The sequence below is a fragment of the Peromyscus californicus genome, unplaced genomic scaffold (assembly GCF_007827085.1).
Source record: "Peromyscus californicus insignis strain IS unplaced genomic scaffold, ASM782708v3 Scaffold_9__1_contigs__length_137607984, whole genome shotgun sequence".
Taxonomy (NCBI): domain Eukaryota; kingdom Metazoa; phylum Chordata; class Mammalia; order Rodentia; family Cricetidae; genus Peromyscus; species Peromyscus californicus.
The window spans coordinates 38445130-38472020 of NW_026294617.1; the positions used below are offsets into that span (position 1 = coordinate 38445130).

At 42.2% G+C, this 26891-nt stretch overlaps 1 protein-coding gene across 9 annotated transcripts in view; it reads left to right on the plus strand.

The window, feature by feature from the left end:
* The window catches only part of Med12l (mediator complex subunit 12L), a 341599-nt gene that overhangs the window by 56983 nt on the left and 257725 nt on the right, over positions 1 to 26891 (plus strand). For all 9 annotated transcript variants that reach the window (XM_052732026.1, XM_052732033.1, XM_052732028.1 and 6 more), the window contains 6 exons: positions 11512 to 11681; positions 14281 to 14391; positions 15558 to 15827; positions 18906 to 19055; positions 19774 to 19873; positions 20123 to 20259. In XM_052732026.1, the coding sequence (XP_052587986.1) occupies positions 11512 to 11681; positions 14281 to 14391; positions 15558 to 15827; positions 18906 to 19055; positions 19774 to 19873; positions 20123 to 20259 (938 nt within the window). The remainder of the gene's footprint in view (positions 1 to 11511; positions 11682 to 14280; positions 14392 to 15557; positions 15828 to 18905; positions 19056 to 19773; positions 19874 to 20122; positions 20260 to 26891) is intronic.

The following is a 26891-nucleotide window of genomic DNA, read 5'->3' on the forward strand; positions in this document are numbered from 1 at the left end:
GAGGGACCAAGGGTCCTCCATCAAGTTCTCATTTGTCTTGCAGATCTATTGCTTAGAACATAAATCAGGAAACTTAAAAATCAACCCCACTCATACTCTGTATGTGTGGTTTAAATAGGTAAATACATACCGTGTTAAAAAACATAGGCTGCTTAAAGTGGACTAATGATTTTTTTTTCCTTCTCTTGTGTCCCATCCCTCTTTTGAGGTACTTCATATATCCTAATTTCTTGGATGTCCTCTGAGATATATTTTACTGTATTTTAAAATAGTCTTTGCAAACCTTGGTGTTTGCTGCATGGTGTACATGGTGTACGTAAAGTGGCCTTGTTCTTTTAAATAGCCAAATGCTATTAACCTTTTAATGACTTATGAAAACTAGATTTTTTTTTGTAGTTTGATTGAAATGTTAATTCTGTCATGATTGGAAAGCTGCTTAAAAACACTAGGAAGGGATTTAGGTTTTAGAGTTATTTTATATAAAGTGCGTATAGCTATAGCCTTCAAAGCAAATTATCTTTAATGAAATTTTCTAAAGCCTGGGTCAGCTCTGCTGTATTGCAGTTCAGACTACATGGAGAATTTGTATAGAAAGTGGTTATTAGTCATTGGGTTATCAGGTAGATTGTGAGTGTGATGCACGTAAAGTGAATAGACTTTAATTAGGTGAATAAATCATGCTCAGTGTCTGGTCTTCAGAAATATGAAGTACAGGGTTTCTGGGGGGTGTTGGAGAAGGCATGAGGAGTGTGTTCTGGGTGTGCTGTATAGTGTGGACGTTACTGTGTTTTATAGCTTCTTGGTCTAGAGTTGTTTTGTACGGCCACCTGGTGATAAGATGCCTCATATTTTGTCCTCATGAAAGGCTCTTAGCTATCTAGAGTTTGTTCAAAAGTAGAAGCTTTAGAGCAGCTGCTCACCTTGTGTGTGCGTGCACGCACACTCACACTTGTGTGCATGTTAAATACTGCGTCACTTTTATTGTTGAACCTTTGCTCAAACTACCATCAGCACTGTGATCATGGCATGATCTCTGTTATGGCAAAGGAAAGGAGAAAGTGGAATTTTAGTTTTGCTGTACAAAGAATTGAGCCCTCTCCAACCAGCTGTAGCAGAAGCTGGGAGCGTGCTGCAAGGGTCATTAAGTATCTGATGTAAGAATACACTTAGGTTTGCTGCTTTGCTCGGGCGCTGGAAGCAACAGCTGTCTTTCTCTAGCTACACCCCTCCTTCTCTCCTCCTGCCACCTGGATCCTCAGGAGGGACCCCTCCCTTCATTCCTGAGATCTCTTCTCCCACCTGGGGCACAGGTCCACGAGCCAGTGTGTTGTGTGCGCAGGGAAGCAAAGGAGTTAGCTCGCCCACAAGTCTGTTGTCTTCCAGGAAACTCTCCTGAGCCTGGTCCCAAGGCAGTGGGAACATGCCCTAAGGGGTTAATTAAATGCACCAGCCCAATCTTTATAAATACTGCCCTGTTTTTCCATACCGGGAATCTCCTACCATGCCAAGGCAAAAAAAGGTCATTGCTCACTGAGCTATCTGCAGAGATCTGCATGGCTGTAACGATCTCAAAAGTAAAAGCATAATTAAAGCAAGAACTTAATGTAGCAAGCCGAATCTAGCCTCCTACCATTAAGTAGTTGTGTGTGTTCCACATCTTACATGGTGGCACTGTGATCTCCTCAGACTACTCCACTCTGCCTCTGGAAAGTTCTCTAATCTAGCAACCCTTTGCTCCCTTTCTGTTATCAGGTGGTTATTGGTTTCCCTAGCTAGGATGCCACACTCACTTCTCTGTTTTGTTCTCTACTAGGGTCACCTCCCTACTGAACCTGGTAGCCACTGCTCACTTTGTTTCTATAACTTCCCGAGGGTTAGTCTTGTATCTGAGCCTGATATTCCTTTGCTCACAATTCTTCAGTGCCTTTTAATCATTGTGGTAAAAGGCTGTACTCTAGTAAGTCTGCCTGGGCTGCTGGTGGAGACTGATGTATGTTTCACCAGTGCCCTCTGGTGGTCATTCTGCTCTCACATTTGGGGACCTCTGGCTTCTGCTTTCCATTATTTCCATTGGGACTTTGCCAGAAACATCGCACGCCTACTTCTGCCTGTTGAAACTCAATTGTGCCGTCCTTCTAGAGTGACAGGATGCCACCTCTCAACTCCTTTCCCAAGTCCCATGGTCATACCGGAGTGTTCTGCCTATGGCTGCTGGTTCCTTTGCCGCTCTGTCTCTCAGGACCTCTTTCTTAATTCTCTTTGTGGCTTCACATCCCAGCAGAACTTTTAGCCTGCAGTAGAAAATGTTTGTTACTAACTACTGATGACTTTTATTTTAGCTATTTACTGTTTATTTTGTTCTAGAATAATCTTGATTTCATAGTAGCAGTAGTTTGTATAATATGCAATGTCTTTGTACAATAAAGCCAGTGAAATAACAACACCGAAAAATCATGTATGCAGACAAAACTAGATGATTTGATAATTTATTTCCTTTTTTGGCACACATGAATTCTCTACTTCTGAGTCACATCCTGAACAGAGGAAAACATATAAGGAATTATTATTATTATTATTGTCTGTGTGTATGCTACATGTGTGGGGATGCTTGTGGAGGCTATTGGTTCCCCATGCAGCTGGAGTCACAGATGGTTGTGAGCTGCCTGAAGTGTGAGCTAGGAACTGAACTCAGGTCCTCTGGAAGAGCAGCAGGTGCTCTTCCCTGCCAAGCATCTTCCCAGCCACAGGCAAATGTTTGAAAAGGATTAATGTGTTTCAGTAATATTACTCTGTAGTATTTCTCCTGTGTAGAGTAGCTTGTTTTCCACTCCCTCACTCTCTGCTCTCTGCTCTCTTTTACTCCCCCACCAGCCAGAAGGGCATGTTTACTGGTAGTTCAGCAGAACACAGTGGCCTAGTCAGTGCTTTGCCTCTCTTGGTCTCAGATCACATTGGGGCGGTAGCTATGATCTATGCTCTTGTGTATCCAGGCTGCCAGTAGCACACCATTTGATTCCACAAATGAACATAGGCCACATGGGGATTTTGGATAATTATAACTTTAAAAATCATTGTTTTCGGTATTAAAAAAGAAGAGTGTAGAAGTGTGTAAGTCCCTTTCCCTTCTACCCAGCTTTAACCATGAACTTAAGGCCACTCTGATTTCTCCCTCTCATCTACCTCAACTCCCCTCTTCCATGAAATTTCCTTTTCTTTTACCTTGTGAAATGCAGATAATTTCTTACTGGGAATTAAGTATCTCAAGAAGAAAAAACACCCCTTCACTGAGATATAATTCATATGCTATACAATTAACCCACTTAGAAAATCAGCCCAGTGATGTTTGGTGTGTTCATAGTTACAAAGCCATCTGCTGTGTGACAAAACTTTTCCTGGGAAGATCCAACACATACATCTACCCCCCACCCCCAGATAGGGACCCCACAGCAGACCCTAGTATGGACACCACCAAAATCCAACTTGGTAAACCAGTGAGTTTTATTGGGGTTACTTACAGGAATATGGGTGAGGGGTTACTTGGAATAGAAATGACTCGAAGCTGCATCACTAAGGCCTGCCCTAGCATGGGTGACAGTTCACAAAACCTGGGAACCTTGAGCATCCTGTACAGCCTGCGAGCCGCTCAACAGGTTGGAGAGTGTCCTTTCCAAGTGACTGTGGTCTAAACCCCGTCCAGGCAGCTGGTCTGGTTTCAAGAGTCTTCTTTGCAGCCTGTTTTCCTCAAGTCTTTGTAGTTCTGTTCCTCAAGTACAGCAGTTCTCAACCTGTGGGTCATGATGCCTTTGGGGATCGAAGGACTTTTGCACAGGGGTCACCTAAGACCAGACAATCCAGATACTTACATTACAATTCATAACAAAAAATTATAGTAATGAAGTAGCAATGAAAATAGTTTTATGGTTGGTGGTCACTACAACATGAGCTACTGTATTAAAGGGTCACAGTATTAAGAAGGTTGAGAACCACTGTTGTAGTCTCCAAGGGACTCTCACCTTTTATTGCTTACCCTGGCAGGGAGGGCCTTAGTAGTCACTTCAGGGACTTCCTGCTTAAGTAGCTTCCCTGTAGGATGGGATGTTCCAATCTTGGAAGAAACTGTTATGCAGTACCATCAATCACAGTTTAGAACATTCCCATCATGTCCAATTGTTCCATATTCATTAGCATCACTAGTCTACTTTGTTTGCATAGATTTTCTTATTTTGAACATCATAAGTCATGTAATATGTGGTTCTATCAAATTGGCTTTTTTTCACTTAGAATTTCCAGGGTTCTTCCATGCTGTAGCATGTCTCAAAAGTATAGCATTCCTCTTAGATATCAGTATTATGCACACATACACCACAATTAGTCCACTCATCAGTTGATGGATGTTTAGATTGACTATTTGTCTGGTGTAAGTCTTGCTACACTTCATGATCATTTACAGAGAGTCTTTGTGTAGATAAGTGTTTTTTCAGTCTCTCTTGGGTCTGTACCTGGCTGTAAAGTAGTTGGGTTACATTGTGTTTCCATGTGTAAGTTTTGAGGAACTGCCAAATTTCTCTGATTTTTTCTCCTCTGTCACATCCCATCAGCAATCCTCAAAGATCCCACTTTTCCCACATCTCCACCAGTGCTTATTACTGTGTTTTGGTTATAGCCACCATAGTCTTAGGTTATTGTGGTTTTGTGTGTTTCGTGAGAGCTTCTGACAGTGAGCACTTCCAAGTGTTCCTTTCGGCCATTTGTTTGTCTTCATTGGAGAGTTGCGTGTTCCAGTCTTCTGAAACCTACACTGAAAATTAGGTTGTCTTCTGGTTATTGAGTTGTAATAATTCTTTATGTGTTCTAGACCCAAGTCCTTTCTTGGGGACATGATTTTCCCAGCATCTCTCAGTTGGTTGTCTTTTCATGTTGCTGATGGTATTAACCAAGAAAGCATCTAATGTGAAATAGGATCATGGTGGAAGATCTTTCAGTGATCTTATAGAGTGTTAGTTTATACATGCTGAAGCTGTTTTTTTCCCCCCTCATTCAGTCAGCTCCAAAGTCTGGCTGATTGATGCCCCCTGAAGGCTTGATTAACCCCATTGAAGAGGCTCCTTCGTTCCTGGATATGGTTATGTTTAAAAACAAAAAACAAACAAACAAACAAAATAAAACAAAACCACAAAACTTGTTTCATTCGTTTCACATAGTTCCCAACTGCTTTTGTAAAAGGAAAGATTGTGGCCAGGAAATTGAGCTATCACAGGATTTAAAGATATTTGTGCGCACATTTACAAGTAAATTTCTTTAAAAAGATCAGCGTACATGGACCGGAAATACTTGCTGCTCTTGTAGAAGATCCAGATTTGATTTGCATTATCTACATCCATCTTTAACTCCAATTCTGGAGGGATCTAATGTCCCCGCTTCTGGCCTCCATGGGCACCAGGCATGTATGTGGTACACAGGCATATAACACACACACACACACACACACACACACACACACACACACACACACACACACAAATAAACAAATTATGGTGTTTGCGTGGACCTTTTATAGCACATCCATGCTTCCAGTTAGAACAGTGTTAAAGCATTTATTTTTTTTTCTGTATTGGTGTTAAAAACCCCATAGGTATGCAGTGATGAGGTTCTTTTAAGTTCCTACTAAGAATTGAAATTTAGATTCAGTAGGTAGGGACTTGCTGTCTACTTTGGAAGGACTTTATGATATATTGGTTGAAGTCAATATTTAATTTATGGGAATAAAGCATATTGAGGAGATTACATTCAGAAAAGGGTGAGTCATCCATACTACATGGCGGGCTGTTGTGCAGAGGCTAGAGAAATGGTGTGTGACGTTTTTAATTGGGCCCAGAAACATTTCTGCTCATGAATATGGGTCAGCAGAAAAGGCACAGTAGATGAGCACAGCCTCCGAGCACCAGAGCGGGTTGAGCTAGTGGAGTCAGATGAGCACTAGCAGGTAGCCTGTGAGATGGATTTAGTTCCCACACAAGGAGCTCGATCTTCATTCACTGGAGATTGTGGATTGGTTGAAAGCCTTTGAACCAGGAAACCAACATTGACTGCTTCCTTAAGGTGCCAGCCATTATGGTACCAGTTGAGGGTTCACTTAGCTGAAGAGAGGGGGACAAGTCTGATATCAGAAGCAGCACATGCTGTCCACTGGCAGCCAGTGTCCCGCTGTTCCCTTCTACAGTCATTCTTCGCGTTTACTGATCAGTTCCTATTTTGTACCCGTTGTGCTAATGACTCATCTTTACAGTCATTGAGCTATTTATTATTAATCTTTATCTTACTGAAGAGGAGATTGAGACTTAGCCAAGGTTCAATGCTTTGTTACAGCTTTCACAACTGGTGAATGGTGGAGCTGGGGTTTGGAGTGTAGCCTTGTTATGTTTCTCAGCATATCCTTCTAATGCCAGTGAGTCTGTGATAATGTCGTCACACCACCAGGAACTTCCAGGCCTCTTTGCCGTTGGCATGCTGTGTTTGATACCAGGATGGTTGTTTGTAGCTGGATTTTATTTTGGGCTGCCAACCAGTTCCCAAATAAAGACATGGAGACTTATTATTAATTATGAATGCTCGGCCTTCGCTTAGGCTTGCCCCACTAGCTCTTTTAACTTAATTTAACCTGTTTCTCTTCATCTACATTTTGCCTTGGGGCTTTTTACTTTCTTTCATTCTGTATGTCCTACTTTCCTGCTTCTTCCATGTCTGTCTGTCTGGCCCTACTGTCTCCTTTTCTTTCTTCTTTTATTCTGAAACTGAATTCCTCTTCCTACTTACTCTCTCTGCCTGGAAGTCCCACCTATATCTCTTCCCTTGCTATTGGCCATTAGCTTTTTACTAGGCACCAGTGAGGTGCCTTAGGCAGGCAAGGTAAAACAGCAACACATCTTCACATAATTAAACAGATGCAATGCATCTTTGCATAGTTAAACAAATACTCCCCAACAGTTGTTCCTTTCTCCTCTGCCTGGCACCTAGCTTCCTGTTCCTATTGCAGTTTTTGGAGGCTCTGGAGTGTCATCTTTCAACCACTGTACCCTTAGAAATTCCCGTGTTTGAAGAATGAAGTGGGCTGTGTGTTACATTTAGTTTTGACTGCTGGTTTCTTAGCCTTACAGTTCTGCATCTGTGCAGTGGTGGGGCAGGGAGGCAGGCTCTGTGACCTCTATACCCCTCTGGGCCAGTGTTCTCTTCTTAGGGTAAGACCTTAGTAATGATGGGCTTGTGCTTCTGGGATCTTGGAATATGATCAATAAATTGATAAAAACCCAACAAGCACCTTATTCTTTTCATTGTTGACCCATCAGCATTCTGAGTATCATTCATGTCCACAATTCTAACAGTCTAGCTTTGTAGACTTCAGTTTCTACCTTGTAGCATGAGACTACAGGTGTGATTGTGTTTTCTGAGTTGCTATTGAGAAGGACTCCACTTTCAACCTTCCTTGGTCGCTTTCCCCCATATTTCTACTCTGATTTTTTTCTAGCCAAATCATTTCTACAACCTTTATTTTCTGTTCATCTTCCAAAAAATACCCAGGGCTTCCTGTGAGCCTCATCATGGGTGCTGGGAATCAAACTTCAGTCCTGTTCAAGAGTAACCAGTACTCTCTATCACTGAGCCATCTCTCTATCCCATCTGTTTTTAGTTCTTTTTTTGGGGGGCGGGCAAGGTTTCAAGACAGGGTTTTTCTATGTAACAGTCCTGACTGTTTGAGAACTTGCTCTGTAGACTAGGCTGGCCTCAAACTCACAGAGAATTGCCTGCCTCTGCCACCTGAGTGCTGGGATTAAAGGCCTGCCACACTACCACCTGTCTTCTTTTTCAATTCTTAATGACAATATTATGCGCATCCTAATTTTTGATCGTGTGCCATTTGCCACAGATCTGGAGATCATTTGGTTCACATTGTAATTTGATGTCTGATGTTAAAGTACTGAGTAGGCTACATTTATTAATTCCTCAAAGGGGTTCAGATTGAAATGTAGTATGTTCAGCAGTTAAAGAAAAGATAGGCATCTGTTTATAACAAGATTCATTTATTTAAAAAAAAATTGTGGTTTCCTCTGCCATTTTCTGCCATATTCCCATTGCACTGAATATGGTGCCAGACTGGTAGCCAGCAAGTCCTGAGGATTCTCCCATCATATCTACCCCCGTCTGTAGATGTAACGGTCTTATTAAATAAGAAACACAGAGCCAAATGCAGAGTTAAAAGCCCAAGAGGTCAGAGCAGTAGCTAAGAGCTGAGACTAAAACCCCTTTCTTATCCCTCGCTGCCGCTGTCGTCCTTCCCCTGAGAAAGAGACCTGCTTCCTGTGTGTCTGTCTTTTTATTGACTTTCTGTTCTGCCTAACACCTGACCACATGACCTCCTTGTCACTGCCTGTCTATACAGACCTCCAGGTCTTCTATGGTTGGTATTGAGATTAAAGGCGTGTGTCTCCATGCTGGCGGTGTCCTTGAACACACAGAGATCTGCCTGTCATGTGATCAGGATTAAGGGTGTGTGCTACCACTGCCAGACTTCTGCTATGGCTTGCTATTAGCTCTGACCCCCAGGCAACTTTATTTATTAACATACAAATAAAATCACATTTCAGCACAAATAAAATATCACCATACCCATCCCCCTCAGAGTTGGGATTATAGGCATGTGTAGCCAGGCCCCTGAGTGCTGGGAATTGGAACTCACAAGGATAATTGCAATAAGCAAGTGCTAGCCGCTGAGCCATCTTTCCTGCCCAGTATATCCATAGATAGGTTTTGACTACAAATTGAGCCATTCAGGGGTGGAAAATATTTGAAATAAATTACATCTATACTGAACATGTATAGACTTTTGTTCTTGTCACTATCCATATAATAGTATAAGTATTTATATAACATTCACATTTTATTTTATGTTATAAATGTAGAAAAGATGTAAAGTATGAAGAGGATATGTTATGGTTTTATGCAAACGCCACTTATTTATTTTTCCATATGTATGTGTGTGCATGTACATGGGTGCATGTCAGTGCAGGTACACATATTTGTGTGTGCAAGCATGTAGGGGCCCAGGGCTGATATTGGGTGTCTTTTGCTTTCTTTCCACCTTATATGTTGAGCAGCGCTCACTGATCATAGCTAGTCTTCTTGCTCTGTGGGTCCTGTGTGTCTGCTTCCTTGTACTGGGATTACAGGTGTGCCACCATAACTACCTGACATTTACTTGGGTTCTGAGGACCTGAACTCTGTCCTCATGCTTGATTGGTAAGTGCCATACTGGCTGAGCCATCTGCCCAGTCCATGCAGTTTTGTATAAGGACCTGGGGCACCTGCAGATTTTGGTATCTGTGGTGGAAGTGCTGGCGCCACTTCCTGTGGTAATATGGGAAACACTGTATCTCTGTATTCAAGTCGTGATTAGTTGAGTAGTATGGGTTTTCTTCTGTATCTGTATCTGTATTACAGATTTTCTATAGCACACTTGTACTTCTATATTTAAAAAAATTGAAGATAATACCTGAGACAAAGTCAGTGTGTGCAGATTTGTATTATTTTCAGTTTTGGCTGAAATGTACTGTGGGCTTGTTCACAGTGCCATACTGAGAACAAGTTACTCGCAAGGCTTGCTGCACAAAGCTCAGAGTCTGTATCAGTGTTTCTATTTTTGCTTATTAGAGGTAACCTCAACTTGTCTCAGCAGATGACTAGTGTTTTGATTGAACAAGTATCATGAGACTCTTAGTCCATGTCTCAAGGGGACAAGAAACTGATGACATTCACAGTTGAATGTTTTGTTTTTAGTTCCAGTTGATCAGTTTTAGCAATGGTTAAACTCAGAGTGTCAGTCTAATTAATATCTGACCATACCTTTGCACTGGTTTATCACTGGAATTTACCAGCTTTGGTGTGCACTTACATTTTATTTATTTATATCATTTTTTTGATACAGGGTTTCATGTAGCCCAGGCTGGCCTTTAGCCTATCATGTAGGCAAGAATGACCTCCAGATCTCTTGCGTCCACTTCCCAGTGCTGGCATTACAGGCTTTCATTACCACACCAGACTAAATTTTAATTTATAAGACAGAGTTGGAACAAATGATTTAAAGAAAAGATAGGCATGTGTTTATAACAAGATTCATTTTTTTTATATCATTATTTTTTTGACAGTGGTTGTCTGTCTCTGGTTACACTTGACAGGTAAAGCGAAAGTTCTCGGTGACTGTCAGACAATTAGTTACTGCTCCTCACTTCTGAGAGGGTAGGAGAACAAAGGATGGGAAAACATTCCTTAAGATGGTTTCTTAGAAAATGCTGTTTTCCTAACTCCTTGGGGGAAATGTGGCTATAAGCTTGCAGTTACTACATTTTTGCCCAGAGAATGGGCTAAAGTTAGTATCGTATCCTTTCTGGTTGCCAGAGGCAACACAGTTTAATTTGTGCCCCACTGGCAGTCATTTTAGAATAATTTTAGTGATTTTTGTTTTGTGTGTTTCTGAGCACGTGTGTGTGTGTTGAGGGGTAGGCACATGGAATGGCTCCAATAGGGAGGTCACAGGCCAGCCTCAGTTTCCCTTCTCCCTCCACCTTGGCTGAGGGAAGGTTTCTTTGTTGTTTGCTGCTCAGCTGAGCTGCTTCCGCCGTGCTCCTTGGCCCACAAGCTTTCAGGGATTCTCCTGTCTCCGTCTCTACCTCCTGTCAAGCCATAGGAGCACTAGGGATTATAAACATGTGCTATCTACCTGCATAGAGTGAGGTTCCTGGGGTTCAGACTCAGCTCCTCACATTCAGAAAGCCAGTGCTTTACCCACTGAACCATCTCCTCTGCCCCCTACCCTTTTTTTCCTGCCACCTTTTCATTTCTTAGCTTTTAGAGCTTCTCACTCAGCCTGACTCTGGCCTTCCTGAGTTCCGGGCTGTCAGTGCTGGTTGTAGAAAACAAAACAGCTAAGGTGCAGATGGCCACTCCAGGGTCAGCCATGCTTGTGTCTTTGCACATCCCGGGGGCTGTGTAGATGGGGAGCTCCTGGTCTAGCCTGTGGCTGTCAGTCCTGTAGATAGACAGAAACCCAGTGTATGTGTGTTTGAAACTTGACATGGAGCAGGAAAGCAGCACACCCTAAGAGCTGCATTTGAGAGGTTTGCTGTTCTTCAGTTGGTGGGTTGAGATTTCTTGCAAGTACTCTTCTCTGCTGTTCTATTTTCTGATGACCCTTTAGTGTTTTGTTTATCACAGATGATGAGATTGACGTACAGAAGTCTTTTAGGGTCATGGTAGTGCAAGAGTAGAATGGCTTAGTCCTCCCAGGATCTGGCCGGGTTCTGTCTGGCCATGCTTTCTTGAGTAATGGCTGCACCTGCAAAAGTCATTTTTATGTAACAAATGTTAGACTTGAAAGTATGTCTTCAGCGTAATCAGGGGAGAAAAGGTATAATTCTTACACTTGTGTCTACAATCAGAACTCTTTTTTCTCTCTTAATGCAGAGTGGACGCAGATATCTACCAGGTACCTTAGAGAGCAGTTGGTCAAGATCTCTGACTTTTACCACATGGCCTCCAGTACAGGTGATGGTCCTGTCCCTGTGCCACCAGAGGTTGAGCAAGCCATGAAACAGTGGGAGTACAACGAGAAGCTGGCATTTCACATGTTCCAGGTAATCTGATCAAGGCATGCAAGAAAAGGACACCTTCCATATGCAGTCATGTGCTTATCACAGGCTTATTATACAGTCATGTGTTTATCACAGAGTATACTTATGTGTAAATGTAGATGGGATAGCCTACTACATACTTAGACTACATGACACTGTATGTACTTGTTATATGAGGTCTTTGGTTGACCAAAACATGCTGGCAAATGTCTATAGTTACATATTCTGGGGCTAAGTAATATATCTTTATATGAACTGATGCATTCACAGAAAGAAGTTTAACATTTGTATGTAAATGAAAATTTTGAGGCAAGTTCTTATTGGCCTTGAACTCAATCATACAGACCATGCCGGCTTTCTCTGCCTGCCTGGGGTTAAAGGCATGCACTACAGTGCCAGGCACATCTCTTACAGTACATTCAAGGTAACACGTGTGCTCTGTGATGACAGTTTCTCACACATATTTGTCTCCACTTGTCAGTGACATCAGGTGTTTTTGTGCCATTAATTACTTCGTAATTGTGCAATTAAGCGCAACACTCTTAGACTCTTTATTTTGCAAATTAGATACATTAATTTAGAAACACCTTTGTGCTGACGCTTCCTATCTCATAACAGATCTCCTCTGCCATTGAATTATTCCATGTAAAGGTCGTCTTCATTTAGCTCAGTTGTGTCTTGAAATGAAAATTTAAGGGGTGGATTAAGGGCAACCAGGAACTGTGAGATTCTCACCCAGACAATCTGCTGTAATTATGATTGACCAGTGGAGGTCAGTTGTGGTGTTATTTGCCTTTGTTTTTATTCCTGACAAGGTGTATTTAGCTAAGTCCTATTATTAGCCCAGATTTTCATTACCCATTATGTTAATCAAAGAGGAAAAGAATCTGTGATTTTTAAATGTTGCATTTAGAACTTTAATTATAATATCCAGGTAGCAAGTGAGTTTTAGAAACAGCTCAAATAGTAAAGCAAACAAGCAAGAAGCTGTGTGGTTCTTTTGTGAAGCAGCATTGTTAGTTTTTAGATGACTAAGCACAGCTCTTTAAAACCCCAGCCCTGTTTGTGCTGACCACTTCAGAGCCTGCTCCTCACTGTTACGGCTTTTACCAATCTAGCCATTTGGTTGGCATCTCAGAAGTGTATTTTCTTAGCACACTTTGTGCTTTTATTAAGATTATGTACTAGAGTAACATTTATTAAATTCATTTATTGTCAGTGTGTGAGTGTGTGTGTGTGTGTGTGTGTGTGTGTGTGTGTGTGTGTGTGTGTGTATGCATGTGCTATTGCTTGTTCTGTCTATATGGATCCCTGGAGGCCAAAGGTCAACACTGGATATTGATGCATTCCTCAGGAGCCTGCCCTCTTGTTTTCTGTAACAAAGTCTCCCACTGGGACTTTAGGCTTAGTCTACATTGGCTGACCAGTGAGTTCCAAGGGTCTGCCTTTACCTACTTCTTTGCCCTGAATGCCGGGTGCATGCCATCATGTTTATTATTTATTTACTTATTTATTATTTTTTAATGTGGGTATTGGGAATTGAACTCAGATCCTCATGCTGTACAGCGAACATTTAACATTGTGACCTGTCTCCCCAGCCCCAGGATCCTTTTTCAAAATCAATTTTGTTACCTTGTGTTCGCCATCATTACACATGAATGCAAAATTTATTTTAAATATTTACTAATATTTATAAATATGGCATATGATTTTCACAAAACATGGCTTGTTTTCTGTTTTGAAGTCTTTCATCCTATGAGTCATAACACCAAGACTGTGACATGATATTAAGTGGATATGTCTAGAAAGTCATACAGATGTGTTTGTACATGTGTGTGCATACATGCAGGCCTGTGTGTGCGTTTGAGTGTGTATGAAGTCAATTGACAGAGGACGAGTATGTCAGGATTAGTGGCATCTCTGGGATGTAGCTCAGTCGTCAAGGGGCTTGTCAAATGCCTTGGGTTAGGAGATGAAAAAGATGAGAGAACAGGGACCATGCCAGGCCAGTGAGATACTTAGGAAGATAAGTGGAGATGTAATTGGTTTTTAGCCTGGTTGTATATGATTATTTTATAGCTGTTTTATTTTATTTTTTTATTAAAAAGTATCTTTTCCTTCATTTAATGGGTCATTAAATTGATATTTCAAATAACTCATTTATAGGCAGGTGAATCTGAGAGTCATATAAGAATTATTCTGGGGCCAGCGTCTGTTTCAGATCTTTGAGACAGTGGGATGAGCAGTCTTTCTACAGAGTGATCTTTGCCCCGTCTCCTCCCTGAAAATGAGTCCATGCTCCTGATAGCTTGTTGGGGTGCGTCAGTCTGGAGTGTGATGGCTTCTGAATATCTGAATTTTAAAAATCAGTTCAGAATGAAGCCGATTACCAGAAACAAAAATAAAATACAGAAAGAGAGGGGTGGGGGAGGGAGCGTGAGCGCAAGAGCAAGCCCTCTTGGCCTTTATTTGGTTTTGGTTTTGGACTGTGGATTGTGATACTCTTACTGTGACAGTCACACAAGATTGAATTTACATGTAAGCATATTTTAAAAACTTAGGTTTTCTTTGACATTAGTAGTGTGCTTTTTCTTTATTTAAGGAAGGAATGTTGGAAAAACACGAGTATTTGACGTGGATCCTGGACGTCTTAGAAAAGATCAGACCAGTGGACGACAACCTTCTCAAGCTCCTTTTGCCCCTGATGCTGCAGGTATGGCTCGTCTCACCTCTCCCTAGTTGATTTTATGGCAAGAGATGAGTCTGATAAGGATAATTATGTAAGGAGAGGTAGAAAGGGGAAAACCATTCCTTTTGAAAGGGAAAAAGATTGTTTTTAATGCCCCGGAAGCATTTGTATTGTGCTCGTGTCCATAGTTTTGGTTTTGTTTTTTGTTTTTATAATCCAAAGGTAATTTCATATTGGTTTTCTCCTATATCTTAGCAACACAGCCTGCAAGTGCTGCCTCTGTTCACCGATTACTGTGGGACAGAGAGCAGAGCATCACCTGTATTCTTATGGTCGCTTTTACGTACATTGGGTTAAGACTGATTTGTCAAATCATGTGAAATAATGGCTATTTGAATGAGATTTATTTATTTATTTTTTCTTGGAAAAGTAGTCCATAGAGGTACTGATAATGGGAATGACTTGAAAGTGCATCACTGGGCACCACTTTCTCGTGTCACTCATACCGGGAGCTGCACACAAGAGAGTCTCGTGTGTCCCTTCTCTGTTAGCCCCTGCGATGTCTGTGCTTGACTTTCTTGTTTAGCCCCTCACCAGACGGGGGTTTGAGCTCTAGGAAAGTCATCACCATGAACTGAGATACGTTGTAAGTAGAAAGTGCACACCAGATTTCAGACTTCACATAAAATGTATACCCTGGATACGTTTTACATCAATTACTTGTTAAAGCGATATGGTTCGGAAATAGTTGGGTTAAATACAACATGTTATTCTTTTTGACTTTTATTTTCCTTTTTTAAATTTTTATTTTTATTTATGTGTGTATGTGTGTGCCTGCATGAGCTAATGTGTATCGCATGCATGCAGGTGCCTACAGAGGACAGAGGGCTTTGATCCCTTGGATCTGGAGTTAGAAGTAGTTGTGAGCCTCTTGATGTAGAGGTGCTGAGAACCACACAGTAAACATTCTGTAACTGCTGAACTATCTCTTGAATCCCTGTTTTATTTTCTTAATGGTTTACTGGAAAAATTCAAGACCATGTATGTGGCTTGCTTTATGTTATTGCTGGATAACATTGGCCTATATTGTGTATGTGCCTTTCTTCCCTGGTAAGGAGAGTCAGATTGAAATAGTTGTTTTGAAGCATAAGGCATGACTGACTCCTGCTGTCCTTCTGCCTCTCTCTCAGTATTCAGACGAGTTTGTTCAGTCAGCCTACCTGTCTCGTCGGCTAGCGTACTTTTGTGCCCGGCGTCTTTCCTTGCTACTGAGTGATAGCCCCAACCTCCTTGCTGCTCACTCACCCCACATGATAATCGGAGCAAACAACACGAGTATCGGGACCCCCAGTCCTGGCACCCCTGGCCCTGGTATGAGCCCCATGCAGCTGGCCTTCTCGGATTTCCTTTCCTGTGCGCAGCATGGCCCCTTGGTTTATGGACTTAGTTGTATGTTGCAGGTAAGTCCATTAATGGTCTGTATTTAGTGTTAAAATTCATGGTGGGAAGGATCCAGTAACTTTTATTAGAAATTTATGATCTATTACTGTTTGTTAGATCAGACTGAGAGATTTGTTGTATCTATGCAGAAGAAAATTACTGTGATTGTCCTTTGTGGTGTTTTTGTTGAATTAGAGACAGGCTAGAGACAGGGTCTCCCCTGTAGGCTAGACTGGACTGAAACTTAGAGCAGTCCTCAGGCTCCTGAATGCTCTGATTCCAGGTGAGTGCTTCCACATCTGGCTTTTTGCTGCCTATTTTTAGGATGGTTAAGCAGTTCAGTTGTATTTCCTTCGAGGAGAACCCATAGTTCAATTCAGCCCTGTTGTTGTTCTGGCGAGACAGAACATGAGAGCTGCACATGAGAGAGTCTTGTGTGTCCCTTCTCTGTTAGCCCCTGCGATGCCTGCTTGACTTTCTTGTTTAGTCCCTCACCAGATGGGGGTTTGAGCTCTAGGGAAGTCACCACCCTGAACTGAGATATGTTTTAAGTAGAAAGTGCACACCAGATTTATGATCTATTACTGTTTGCTAGATCAGACTGAGAGATTTGTTGTATCTATGCAGAAGAAAATTATTGTGATTGTCCTTTGTGGTGTTTTTGGGCAGCATTCTCAGTGTCTGCAGTTGGCATCGTGAGCTGGATGCTTCTCTAGATGCCTCTGGGTTTCCTTAGAGTCAGGCATTGTTCCTTGTGCTGTCCTTGAATACAGCAGTGTGCTGGTTCTGGGTCCTTCAGTTAGGCATGAGAGCAGTCCCCAGAACTGCCACCTTAGTGTTCAGTTTCTGTTTCTCTAGTTCTTAGTGTGGTGTGCTCTTTACCAAGGGGTTCTGGAATCAGGGTGTTTTGGAAGGCATGGTCTCCATGGCGTTCACTGTCCTGATGAGAAGAAAGAGTTACAAATGTAGTTTGTATATCATATGCTAAGTGTTAATGGAGAGATAGCCAAAGGGCTGTGGTGGTTCAAAAGGGAACTTCTTGTTCAGCTTGAAAGCCAGGGAGCTTTCCCAGGCAACTTTTGTAGGTGTTTTGTAGTTTCAGTGGAAAGAGGTTTCCTGGGTAAGGGGTGGGGGGTAGCAGAGAAAAAAGGTCAGAGGACATGTTAGTCACCTGTGTGCAGGTAGAGTCTGGTGGGGGTTAGTGAGTGGAAGAGCCTCTGGGCCTTATAGGCTCAGGTGTCTTTAGATAGGTTTACATCAGTGAAGTGACACTGTTAATTGAACATTAGTCATTTGTTTTGGCCAGAGAATGAAAGAAGTTGGTGGGAGAGCACAGCTCAGAAAGAGGGAGGCAGGGCAAAGAAATCCATTTGGAGGTATCTAAGTGTTGCCCCCTGTTGTCTGTTTGAGTTCACACCAGAAGAGTCAACTATCAGTAGATTGAAAGAACTCAGGAAAAAAAAAACAAAAACCCTGTACTGAGCATGCACAGACATTATGTCTTATTTTCAGACTAACATAGTGTGGCGGCTATTCACATGCCACTTATGTAATGTAGAGATGATTTGAAGTATGCATGGGATTGTACAGATTATGTGCAAATACTATGCAATTTTAGATAGGCAACTGAGCATCTGTGGATTTGGATATCTGAGAAGGGCCTCGGAACTAGTACCTCACAAATGCCAAAAGATGCCGGGATTGTTTGCCAGGACTGTTTGTTTGTTTTTTTTCCCTTGTAGAACCCCTAAGTGGATACCTCAAGAAATGGTTACATTTCTAGTTCTGAAGACTAGGGCAGACCTGAGATGGGTTGAGGCTGCCCACAGAGCTCATGGTGAAAATGACTTACCTGAAAGGCACATGTGGTCGAGAGCTGCTGAGGGGAGTTCATCAAAGAGAATAGGAGAGTTGGGTATACAAGGAGAGAGCAACGGAATTATAGTCTAGAAACAGACAAGAGTAACAAAACTACTGTCATAGTTTTATATCCTTTCTACAATGTCTTTCCCCGGGCGGTGGTGGTGCACGCCTTTATTCCCAGCACTCGGGAGGCAGAGGCAGGTGGATCTCTGTGAGTTCAAGGCCAACCTGGGCTACAGAGTGAGTTCCAGGAAAAGGCACCAAAGCTACACAGAGAAACCCTGTCTCAAAAAACAAAACAAAACAAAAAGTCTTTAGTATTGTATTGTTTGGTTTCAAGCACTGTGTTAAGTGGTAACATATTAAACCATTTGGTTTTCAAAACCCGCCTTGAGATACAGGAACCATCATTCATTTATTTTTTGATTGGCATTTTTGAGATAAGGATAAGCCAGCAACACTCGAGTCATGGAGCAGCTGTGACGATTGTAGGGCCTGCTTCTTACAAGCTGGCTGAGTTTCAAAAACGTGTCCATAAAAGTTTAGAGTAGGATTAAAGGCGTGCGCCACCACCAAGTGAGTTCCAGGAAAGGCGCAAAGCTACACAGAGAAACCCTGTCTCGAAAAACCAAAAAAAAAAAAAGTTTAGAGTAGGGGTGGGGGAGTTATCCTCTAGACCAAATCTAGCCTGTGAGCCAAGAATAGGCTTCACATTGTTATTGTGTAACTAAAACAACCAAAGGAAAGTATGTGACAGAAACTGTAGGTGGCCTGCAAAGCTGAAAATATTTGTTGTCCAGATTTTTATAGAAAAAGTTGGATAATTCCTGTATTGCGGTACATCTGCTGAGCATTTTGAAGCTTTAAGACACACTATTTAAGAGTTTTAAAAAAATAATAAAAAATTATAATCTTAGCACTTAGTATCCTAATTGTATTTCTTTTTGTTTAACTATTAAAAAACCATTTGAAGTGACAAATATTGTATTTTACTTAGCTTACTACATTTCCTGTGTTGGAGTATTAGCTAATCAATGACACTAATTTCTCGGTAGCTGTGCTGATGACTCTTAAGTCTTGTTTTACCACTTGGGTAGCTGAGAATGGGAAAAGACATTTGTATCTTAAGATCATATGTAGGAAACCTGCCATTTTTTTTTTTTTTTTTATTGAAGTTGCTGTTAATACTTTTCTCCCTTCTCTAAATGTCTGGGATATTCCTGCTTTATTTCTAGACTGTCACTCTGTGTTGCCCAAGTGCCTTGGTGTGGAATTATTCCACAAATGAAAACAAGATCGCAAACCCAGGCTCTCCCCTGGATCTGCTGCAGGTTGCCCCTTCCAGCCTCCCCATGCCGGGTGGGAATACGGCTTTCAATCAGCAGGTAGACATTTGCTTCCTTGCTTTTATGAATGTTTTCATTTCCCAGAAGCACCTGGCATGGTGGGCCATGCCTTGTCTTGACACCTGAGATATCGTAATACCTGTCCCAGCTCTGCCATGACTCTAGGTAATAGTTTTTAGACCTTTCCCCCACTTTTTTGAAACACAGATGTTCATAAAGTGTTCTGTTACCCAGGCAGCTGCCACCCCGGGAGTTTTGGTGATGATTCTGATCCTGACTGTGAGCCCTGGAATAATAGTTTGTAATGTTTAGGAGTTGTTGTGTATTTTTATTTGTGCTGCATTATTTGCTTCAAGACTTACGCAGCTTCAGCTTTGGGGTTATGACTAATACTTAGCACAAGACACTTGCCTTTCACTAAGTTGTTTCCTTAAGTTACTGAAGCACCACTCATTCACTTCCTGCTTAGACCAGTGGCTCAAAGATATTCCAACTCTACCTTGCCTTACATGCTGTAAAGAAATTTCACTTGCTACATTTTCCCCAGGCATTTGTTTTTATCAGCACTTATTATTGGATCAAATCATTACTTATAAAGCAAAAAATGCATGGCTCATGCAGGAATTTATATGTCCTGTGATACAGTAAAGATTGTCCCTCACCAGAGGATGAACTTCTCACATAGAAAACTTGACATGATTTAGGCAGCCATTGAGAGTTTCCAAGTAGAGGTTAACGTGAAGTGTTTATCTTCCAGGTCCGGGCAAGGATTTATGAGGTGGAACAGCAAATAAAACAGAGAGGCCGTGCAGTAGAAGTTCGGTGGTCTTTTGACAAGTGTCAGGAGTCGACAGCAGGTACAGTATGCCACGGAAGAGTGATGGCTTCAGCAGTGTTCGGCTTTAGGCTTTCTTTCTCATGCTTGTAACGGACTTCACATGAGTGAGGGAGCTTTACACCTTCAGCTACTGGCTTTCTATGGTTTAGTTTTGCAGTTCCTTGATAGTATATGCTGAGAGTTACAAAGCTCTTTCCCTTGTGTGATGGTGTTTTTTATACTCTGATAGCCTGGCTTATCTAATTGCTTCCTTAATTTCTGCATCTAGGGGTGACTATTAGTCGGGTTTTGCACACACTGGAAGTCTTGGATCGTCATTGTTTTGACCGAACTGATTCCAGCAATTCGATGGAGACGCTTTATCATAAAATTTTCTGGGCAAACCAAAACAAAGATAACCAAGAGGTAGTTAATACTACTTTTCTTCCTTTTGTCTTGTTTTCTTCTCACTCAATAAATTCTGGCGATGTCTTTACTCTGCTGTATGTCTTATGAAAGCATGTGCATTACTAATCTTTTTTTTTTTTTGGGACCAAGATGAGTACTGTTATTATAATAAAATATACATTGGGTTGGGTCTCCCTCAATATATTGATGGGAAAAATCTTTTCTTTACCTTTGGTCATCTTCTCTCCATTTTAGTTTTAGTATATTGCTTGTCTAGTGCTTGACTTTATATAGATTCTGGCTTTAGTTTGGGGGTGTAACTTAGTCTGCAGCACAGCAGAGGGCAGCACATGGCTGTATACAGACATGGTCTTTGAAAAGTCTTAACAATTATAATTTTTATTTTTTCCTATCAAAAGATTGTTTTGTTAGTGAACTGCTGAATAAATATAAAATTTTCAAAGAATGCCTTTTTTACTCAGTCTTCAGAGAAATAGAAATATTATTTTTATAATGAAAAAATGCCGCTCACATATGCAGCTTGTGTTAGATGCAAAGTAATACTGAGTAATAAAATATTAGCACATTTTCAGAGCAAACACTTTATGTAAGTTATTAAGTCTCTTTGATTTTTACGCTCACCGTTGGTCATGGGTTTGTGGAAAAAGAAACAAAACAATTAAAAAAAAACCCCAAAATTCTTCCTTTGCCAGGCAGGACCTGACCCACATTTCATTAATTCCTCTTCTGGAATAATTTGTGAGCCATTAATCTTCTTCTCAAAAACAGGTTCAAGATTGTAGGAGCCACAAAGGAACAGAGTGTTAAAAGCATGGCGCGTGTCATGTGGAGTTTGTGTCTCTTGGGCGTCTCTGCAGACGTGAATTTCTGTACTTAGGAGAGCAGATGAGTCCACATGATTCTCAGCTCATTGAGGGGAGGCATGGTGTTCTTGTCCCCAGAGATGGAAACTTTCCATCCCTGTAGCGGATAAAAGGTTTTAGGAATACCGGGATTTTCACATGTAGACGTGAGTTGTCTGCAATGAGTTGTTTTTGTGCCCGAGTCCATCAAGAACTCTTCAGCCTTGTTGTACTAACTTACGAATTCTGTTTTAGGACTGGAGAGATGGTCAAGGGGTCAGCTGCTCTTCTAGAGGGCCCAGGTTCCCAGCACCCACATGGCTGCTCAGAGCCACCAGTAACTACAGTTCTGAGAGTTCTAACACCCTCTTAGGACCTCCACAAGCACCAGTGATGCATATGAAGCACAAACATGCAGGCAAAATCTTACACGTACCCATAAATTAAAAATAAATAAATCTTCAAGGAAAAAAAATTAAAGCCTTATTCCAGTGGTTCTCAACCACCGTAATGCTGAGACCCTCCCTATAATACAGTTCCTCGTGTTGTGATTTTTTGGTTTTATGGTTGATGACCATAAAATTATTCTTGTTGCTACTCCATTAACTGTAATTTTGCTACTGCTATGAATCGTAATACAAACATCTGATAACGTAGGGTATCTGATAAATGACCCTGAAAGGGGTCACAACCCACGAGGTAGTGACCTGCTGCAGTCACTCATGGAAACTCAAATTACCCACAAACAACTGCAAAAGTGTTACGGAGGCTGCCTTACCAGGGGTAGAAATTGTATTGTGATGTTTCTGAACACAATCCCACTGTTCCCAGGACTCTCTGAGAAGCCTGGTTACTTCACAGCAGGTACCAGAAACAAGCCACTGGGCTCAAGAACTCCATCAGGTTAAATTCTAAAAAGCTTTTTCTGTTTTAAAATTAACAAAAATGTTTATTGTGGTGATAGAGTTAGTTATATTGAGAATTTCTCTTAAAATACGTTATCTAAATTATTTACCTATATTAATTAGTTTTGTGTTGTGATAAAATACCTCAGCAAAAAAGCAGGTTAGGGAAGAGAGAGCTGATTGTGGCTTACAGAGCTGGAGGGGTTAGTGCCCTTTAGGGCAGGCAGAAGACCTGGCATCAGAAGGGTGAGGCTGGCCTACCAGTCCAGAAGCAGAGTGATGGCGGCTTATCTCCACACAAGAAATAGAACAGGAAATGGGGCCAGGCCATAAAACTCCATAGAGTCTGTCCTCAGTGACATTTCCTCCAGCAGGGTTTCACATCTTAAGGTCCCATAAACCTTCCCAGCCACCACAAGTGGAGACCATAACCTTCCTAGCCTCCACAAGTGGAGACTGTAACCTTCCCAGCCACCTCAGGAGACCAAGTATTGAAACAAGGGACCCTGTAGGGGATATTCACATTCAGACCACAACAGGACCTATCTGACTGTCTTTGATCTGAGGAAGCAGGGGAGAATTTGAGCCTCCTGTTAAGGAAGGCATTCTCTGCTGTGCCACTAGAGGGCAATGTGGGCCCTATACTGAGTCCTGGATGTTGTAGCAATTTGGAGGGAATGCAGATGTTGGCTTTAGTGTAGCAGTAATTATAGCGAATATTGGTTACGTTCTGGAAAGAGGTGCCAGTGGCTTTGTGGTTAATGTGCTGTTTTTGAGTAAGACAAAAATGGTATTGTTAACCTTTAGTTCACACTTACTACCTTTTAATCTGGGAGGATATCTGGATGGACAGCCCCATCTGTAGTATTTAACATTAACATTTAAAAAATATGGCTTTAGTATTTGTTGTGTATTTATATTAAGGTGCATACTTATGTATAGGCTTGCAAGTGGCACTTTTACTTCTCCATTTCCTTTTTATTGGGATTTTCTGGTCCCCTCTTCTCCCTTACCTATCTCCCTGCCTTTCCCTCCCCTTCCCTCCTCCCCTCCCCTCCCCTCCCTCTCCCTTGTTTTGAGATAGGGTCTCACTGTGTGGCTCAGGCAGACCTCTGAACGCAAACCTTTCCTGCCTTGGCTGTTGAGTGCCGGGACTGCAGGTGTGTGCCTCTGTGCCTGGCTCGGGTGACTGTTTTCCTGAGCACTGCATCACTTGTTGTATTTCTGGAATTCAGAAGTGAATGCTGAGTGATAGCTGTGTAGCCTAGAGCAAGTTACTCACAGTTGTGTGCCTAGAGTTCATGCATAATTATACAACACTTGAACACGAATACTTTGAGATTATAAGACAGATTATAAGTATATTCCAAAATTTGCTGTTGCCTGTATTTATATTGGAAGACCCAACATGATGTAGTTGTTCCCTGGTAAGACAGGATATGTTGAGTGGTTGGTTAAGACTCAAAAACCCGCTGGGCAGTGGTGTTGCATACCTTTAATCCCAGCACTTGGGAGGCAGAGCCAGGTGGATCTCTGTGAGTTCGAGGCCAGCCTGGGCTACCAAGTGAGTTCCAGGAAAAGGCGCAAAGCTACACTGAGAAACCCTGTCTCGAAAAACCAAACAACAACAACAACAACAACAACAACAACAAAACAAAACCAAAAACCCATCTCCTGTCTTTAGAACATACTTCCCTTTTCTTGGATTTCCTAATTTGTCTAGGATTGATATATCATGTTAGATGGTAGATAAAGATACGAACCTCTGGTCCCTGTGGTCTGAGGTTTGCTCTTACTCAGAATGTTCCTCCCCATACCATTTGGGGAGACTTCAGCCCCCTCCTTTCTCTGCCGTTTGAAATAACCAAGGGGGCAATCTAATTCTCTCCATCCTTGTAGGCGATGGGGAGAACATCTGTCCAGATGTGAGTGCAGCATCAGCTTCAGTATTAGTGAAAGCCCATTAGAAATTCCAGCGGCTCAGACAAGGATGTTGAGACCAGGTCCTGCCTGTTGTGAGAGGAGCTGACACTGCCCAGGCCTGAGGCACACTCTCCCTGATAGCTCATGGGAATGTGGCATTCTTTTCCTCTTTCCCTTGACCCCCTGTCATCTGCTGGGGCTGTGTCAACTTGAGTGCTGTGGTAAAGACGGTAGGGAATTATCCTCAACACCCTTTATATTTTACTCCAGTTCTGTGTTTTGGTGTTTTTCCACTCAGAGCTCAGAGACTGTTTGATGGTAGTTAGGCAAGTGGTGTAGCCTGGTGTGGCAATGCCCTGTATGAAGATTGCAGCCCCTCTCAGAGGCTGTTTACACACTGGTTGTGATCGGAATACCCAGCATTTCAGCAGAAGTGGAGTAGGAGGATTTGTGTATAAGCCTTTCCAGGCCAAGCAGCAGATCTCTGCTGTGCCTGCTGGAATGCAGCTTGCTCCCAAGCTGCTGGTGCATGCTTTTGCAGCATTTACTTCAGCATTTACTTCTGTAAGTTGGTCAGTGCTTCAGAGCCTTTTCTACTGGGTGGTGTGATGGAGTGTCAGGGCCCAGCAGCCACATGAGGGGAGTCTCAGTAGGCTTTGGGGTCCCTCAGCTTCCAGTTACTAAGTAAGTCGGTTACTGGTGACATCATCACCAAGCAGCTGGGTAGGGAGGGCCCTCAGCTCTGCAGAGCTCTTGGACCACTTCCTTCCTCTTGGCCTCTGTCCCTGGTTATGGCTGATAGGAGAGCACAGGCAGCTGCATCTTTGGGTGCTTCAGGGATGTGGATTAAAGGGAAGGTCCAAAGGTGGCAGGAAAAGCTGCTTTTCACTTCTTCTTCTGGGATCCTAGGAAACGGACTTTGTACTGAGTCATGGAAAAACCAGGCCAGCTGCACCAGGCAGAGAGCTTCAGAACAGCAGCATCATGGGCGTTTCCTCCACCCCTACTCCTAGTACCACCACCCACCCCAAACCACAAACCTACATGGTCTTGTTTATATTTGTGTCATGTTGGTTTGTGCTCAGAGTTTAGAGTTTTTAGTTAACTAAAGTCTCAAGTTTAGCGTGTACTTTACTTACCTTGAATCCACTAGGCTGAGGCGCTCTGCTTGATTACTATTGTCAAAAATCCGAGAGCTTTGTGTCTTCCTTGACTGTGCTTGTTATACACTGACCTTTCTCACGCCGTGGCTCTGTGATCTCGAGGTCTGTGTCTTGTGACTTCCAGCACATCATTCGTCCCTGGCTTCAGGCCTGGGTTCCGAGGGTGTGATCAGTGTATATTTACTCACTTTGGGTTCTTGTGCTCACTAAGAGACTGCTGGTGCAATAATGGGGAGGAGGAGGCACCTCTAGGATTCGCTTTGGAGGAGAGGGGAGCCGCTTAATGAAATGTGTATCTGCTTTACAATCGGTATAGACTCAGACAGACAAGAAGGTACTTGCAAGTGGAGGCAGGGGCGTGGGTGACAGGATACCCCTCAGCTGTGAAATCAATAGGCTTTCAGGATACCCACGGATAATTTGCTTACATGTGTAAAGGGGTATTTCATTTCTGGATGATGTAAAATAATAATAAAGCCATTATTAGTGCAGCATTAAGCATTCGTAGTGCTTGTCGTGCAACTTGGTACTTAATAGCAGCAGCCACTGTTGTAAGGACTCAAATTTATCGAGGCAGGTAACACAGGAGAAATGAATATAGTACGGTTACATTGATTATACTGAGCCCCTTGGTGCTTTCATGGACACATGCACAAATCTCCATTGTACAGCCTACTCATCCGTAAGTCTCAGCCAGGGTCTGTGGGGATTTTTTGCCTTTTGTTTTTTGTAAAGTATTTATCTACAGTAAAGAAGCACTTGGATGGGATGGAGCCGTCTAGGGTGAGGTGGCTTAGTGCTGTAAAGTAGCTCATGTTCTTGCAAATGCTTAATCCTTTGGGGGTTTTTGTTGCTTAATATAAAGAAAATAAGTCACTTTCTAAAAGTATCAGTCAAGATAATGAAATGATATATCCATCAAGTATGTCAGTCAGCTTTCCATTGCTGTGACAATACTTAGCTGAGGAAAGATTTATTTTGGCTCACGATTTTAGAGGTTTCATTCCATGGTTACTGGCCTCTGTTGTTTCTGGGCCTATAGTGAAGCTAAATTGTCATGGAGGGGAGTATGTGGTACACTGACGGAGGCAGGAGAGAGAGAGGGAGGAATGGGCCAGGGTCCAAATATCTATTAAAGACACTTTCTTCCATCAGGCCTCACTTCCTAAAGGTTCCAGCACTATCCAATAGTACTGCCAGCAAGGGGCTGTTAACACATGAGCTTTGCAGGAGCAGCGTAGAGTCCCTACCTGTAAAGCAAGGGAAGTGTATGTGGATGGCTTCCTGTTGAGGTTCATGTATACTGAATTCATACTATATTCCTCATAGTATGGCAAGACCAGTGTTGTGCTTTAGAATGTCACATTTCCTGCTCCACTCGAGAGTCCTATGAATCTTTCAGAATTACCATTTTCTTAAATCAATTAGTTAAGTGTCATTGATATTAACAGTTGGGGTAAACACAGTGTGTGTCCAGACATTTATACAGTTAGTAAATAGGAAACACATACTTTCAATTTTATATTGCATTAATTACATTTATCACTTGTGTCTGTCTGTCTGTGGTGTGTCTGTGGTGCGCTTGTGGAGATCACTTAACTTTCAGGGGTTGATTCTCTCCTTCTACCCTGTGGGGCCAGGGGATCACACTCAAGTCTTCAGGCTTAGTGGCAGTTGAACTCACCTGCTGAGCCATGTCACAAGCTCCAGAAAAATTCAATAGTGGCTCACAGTTCTAGAAGCTTCAGTCATTATTGGTTGGCCCTGTTGTTTTGCCCTGTGCCAGGGAGGCATGC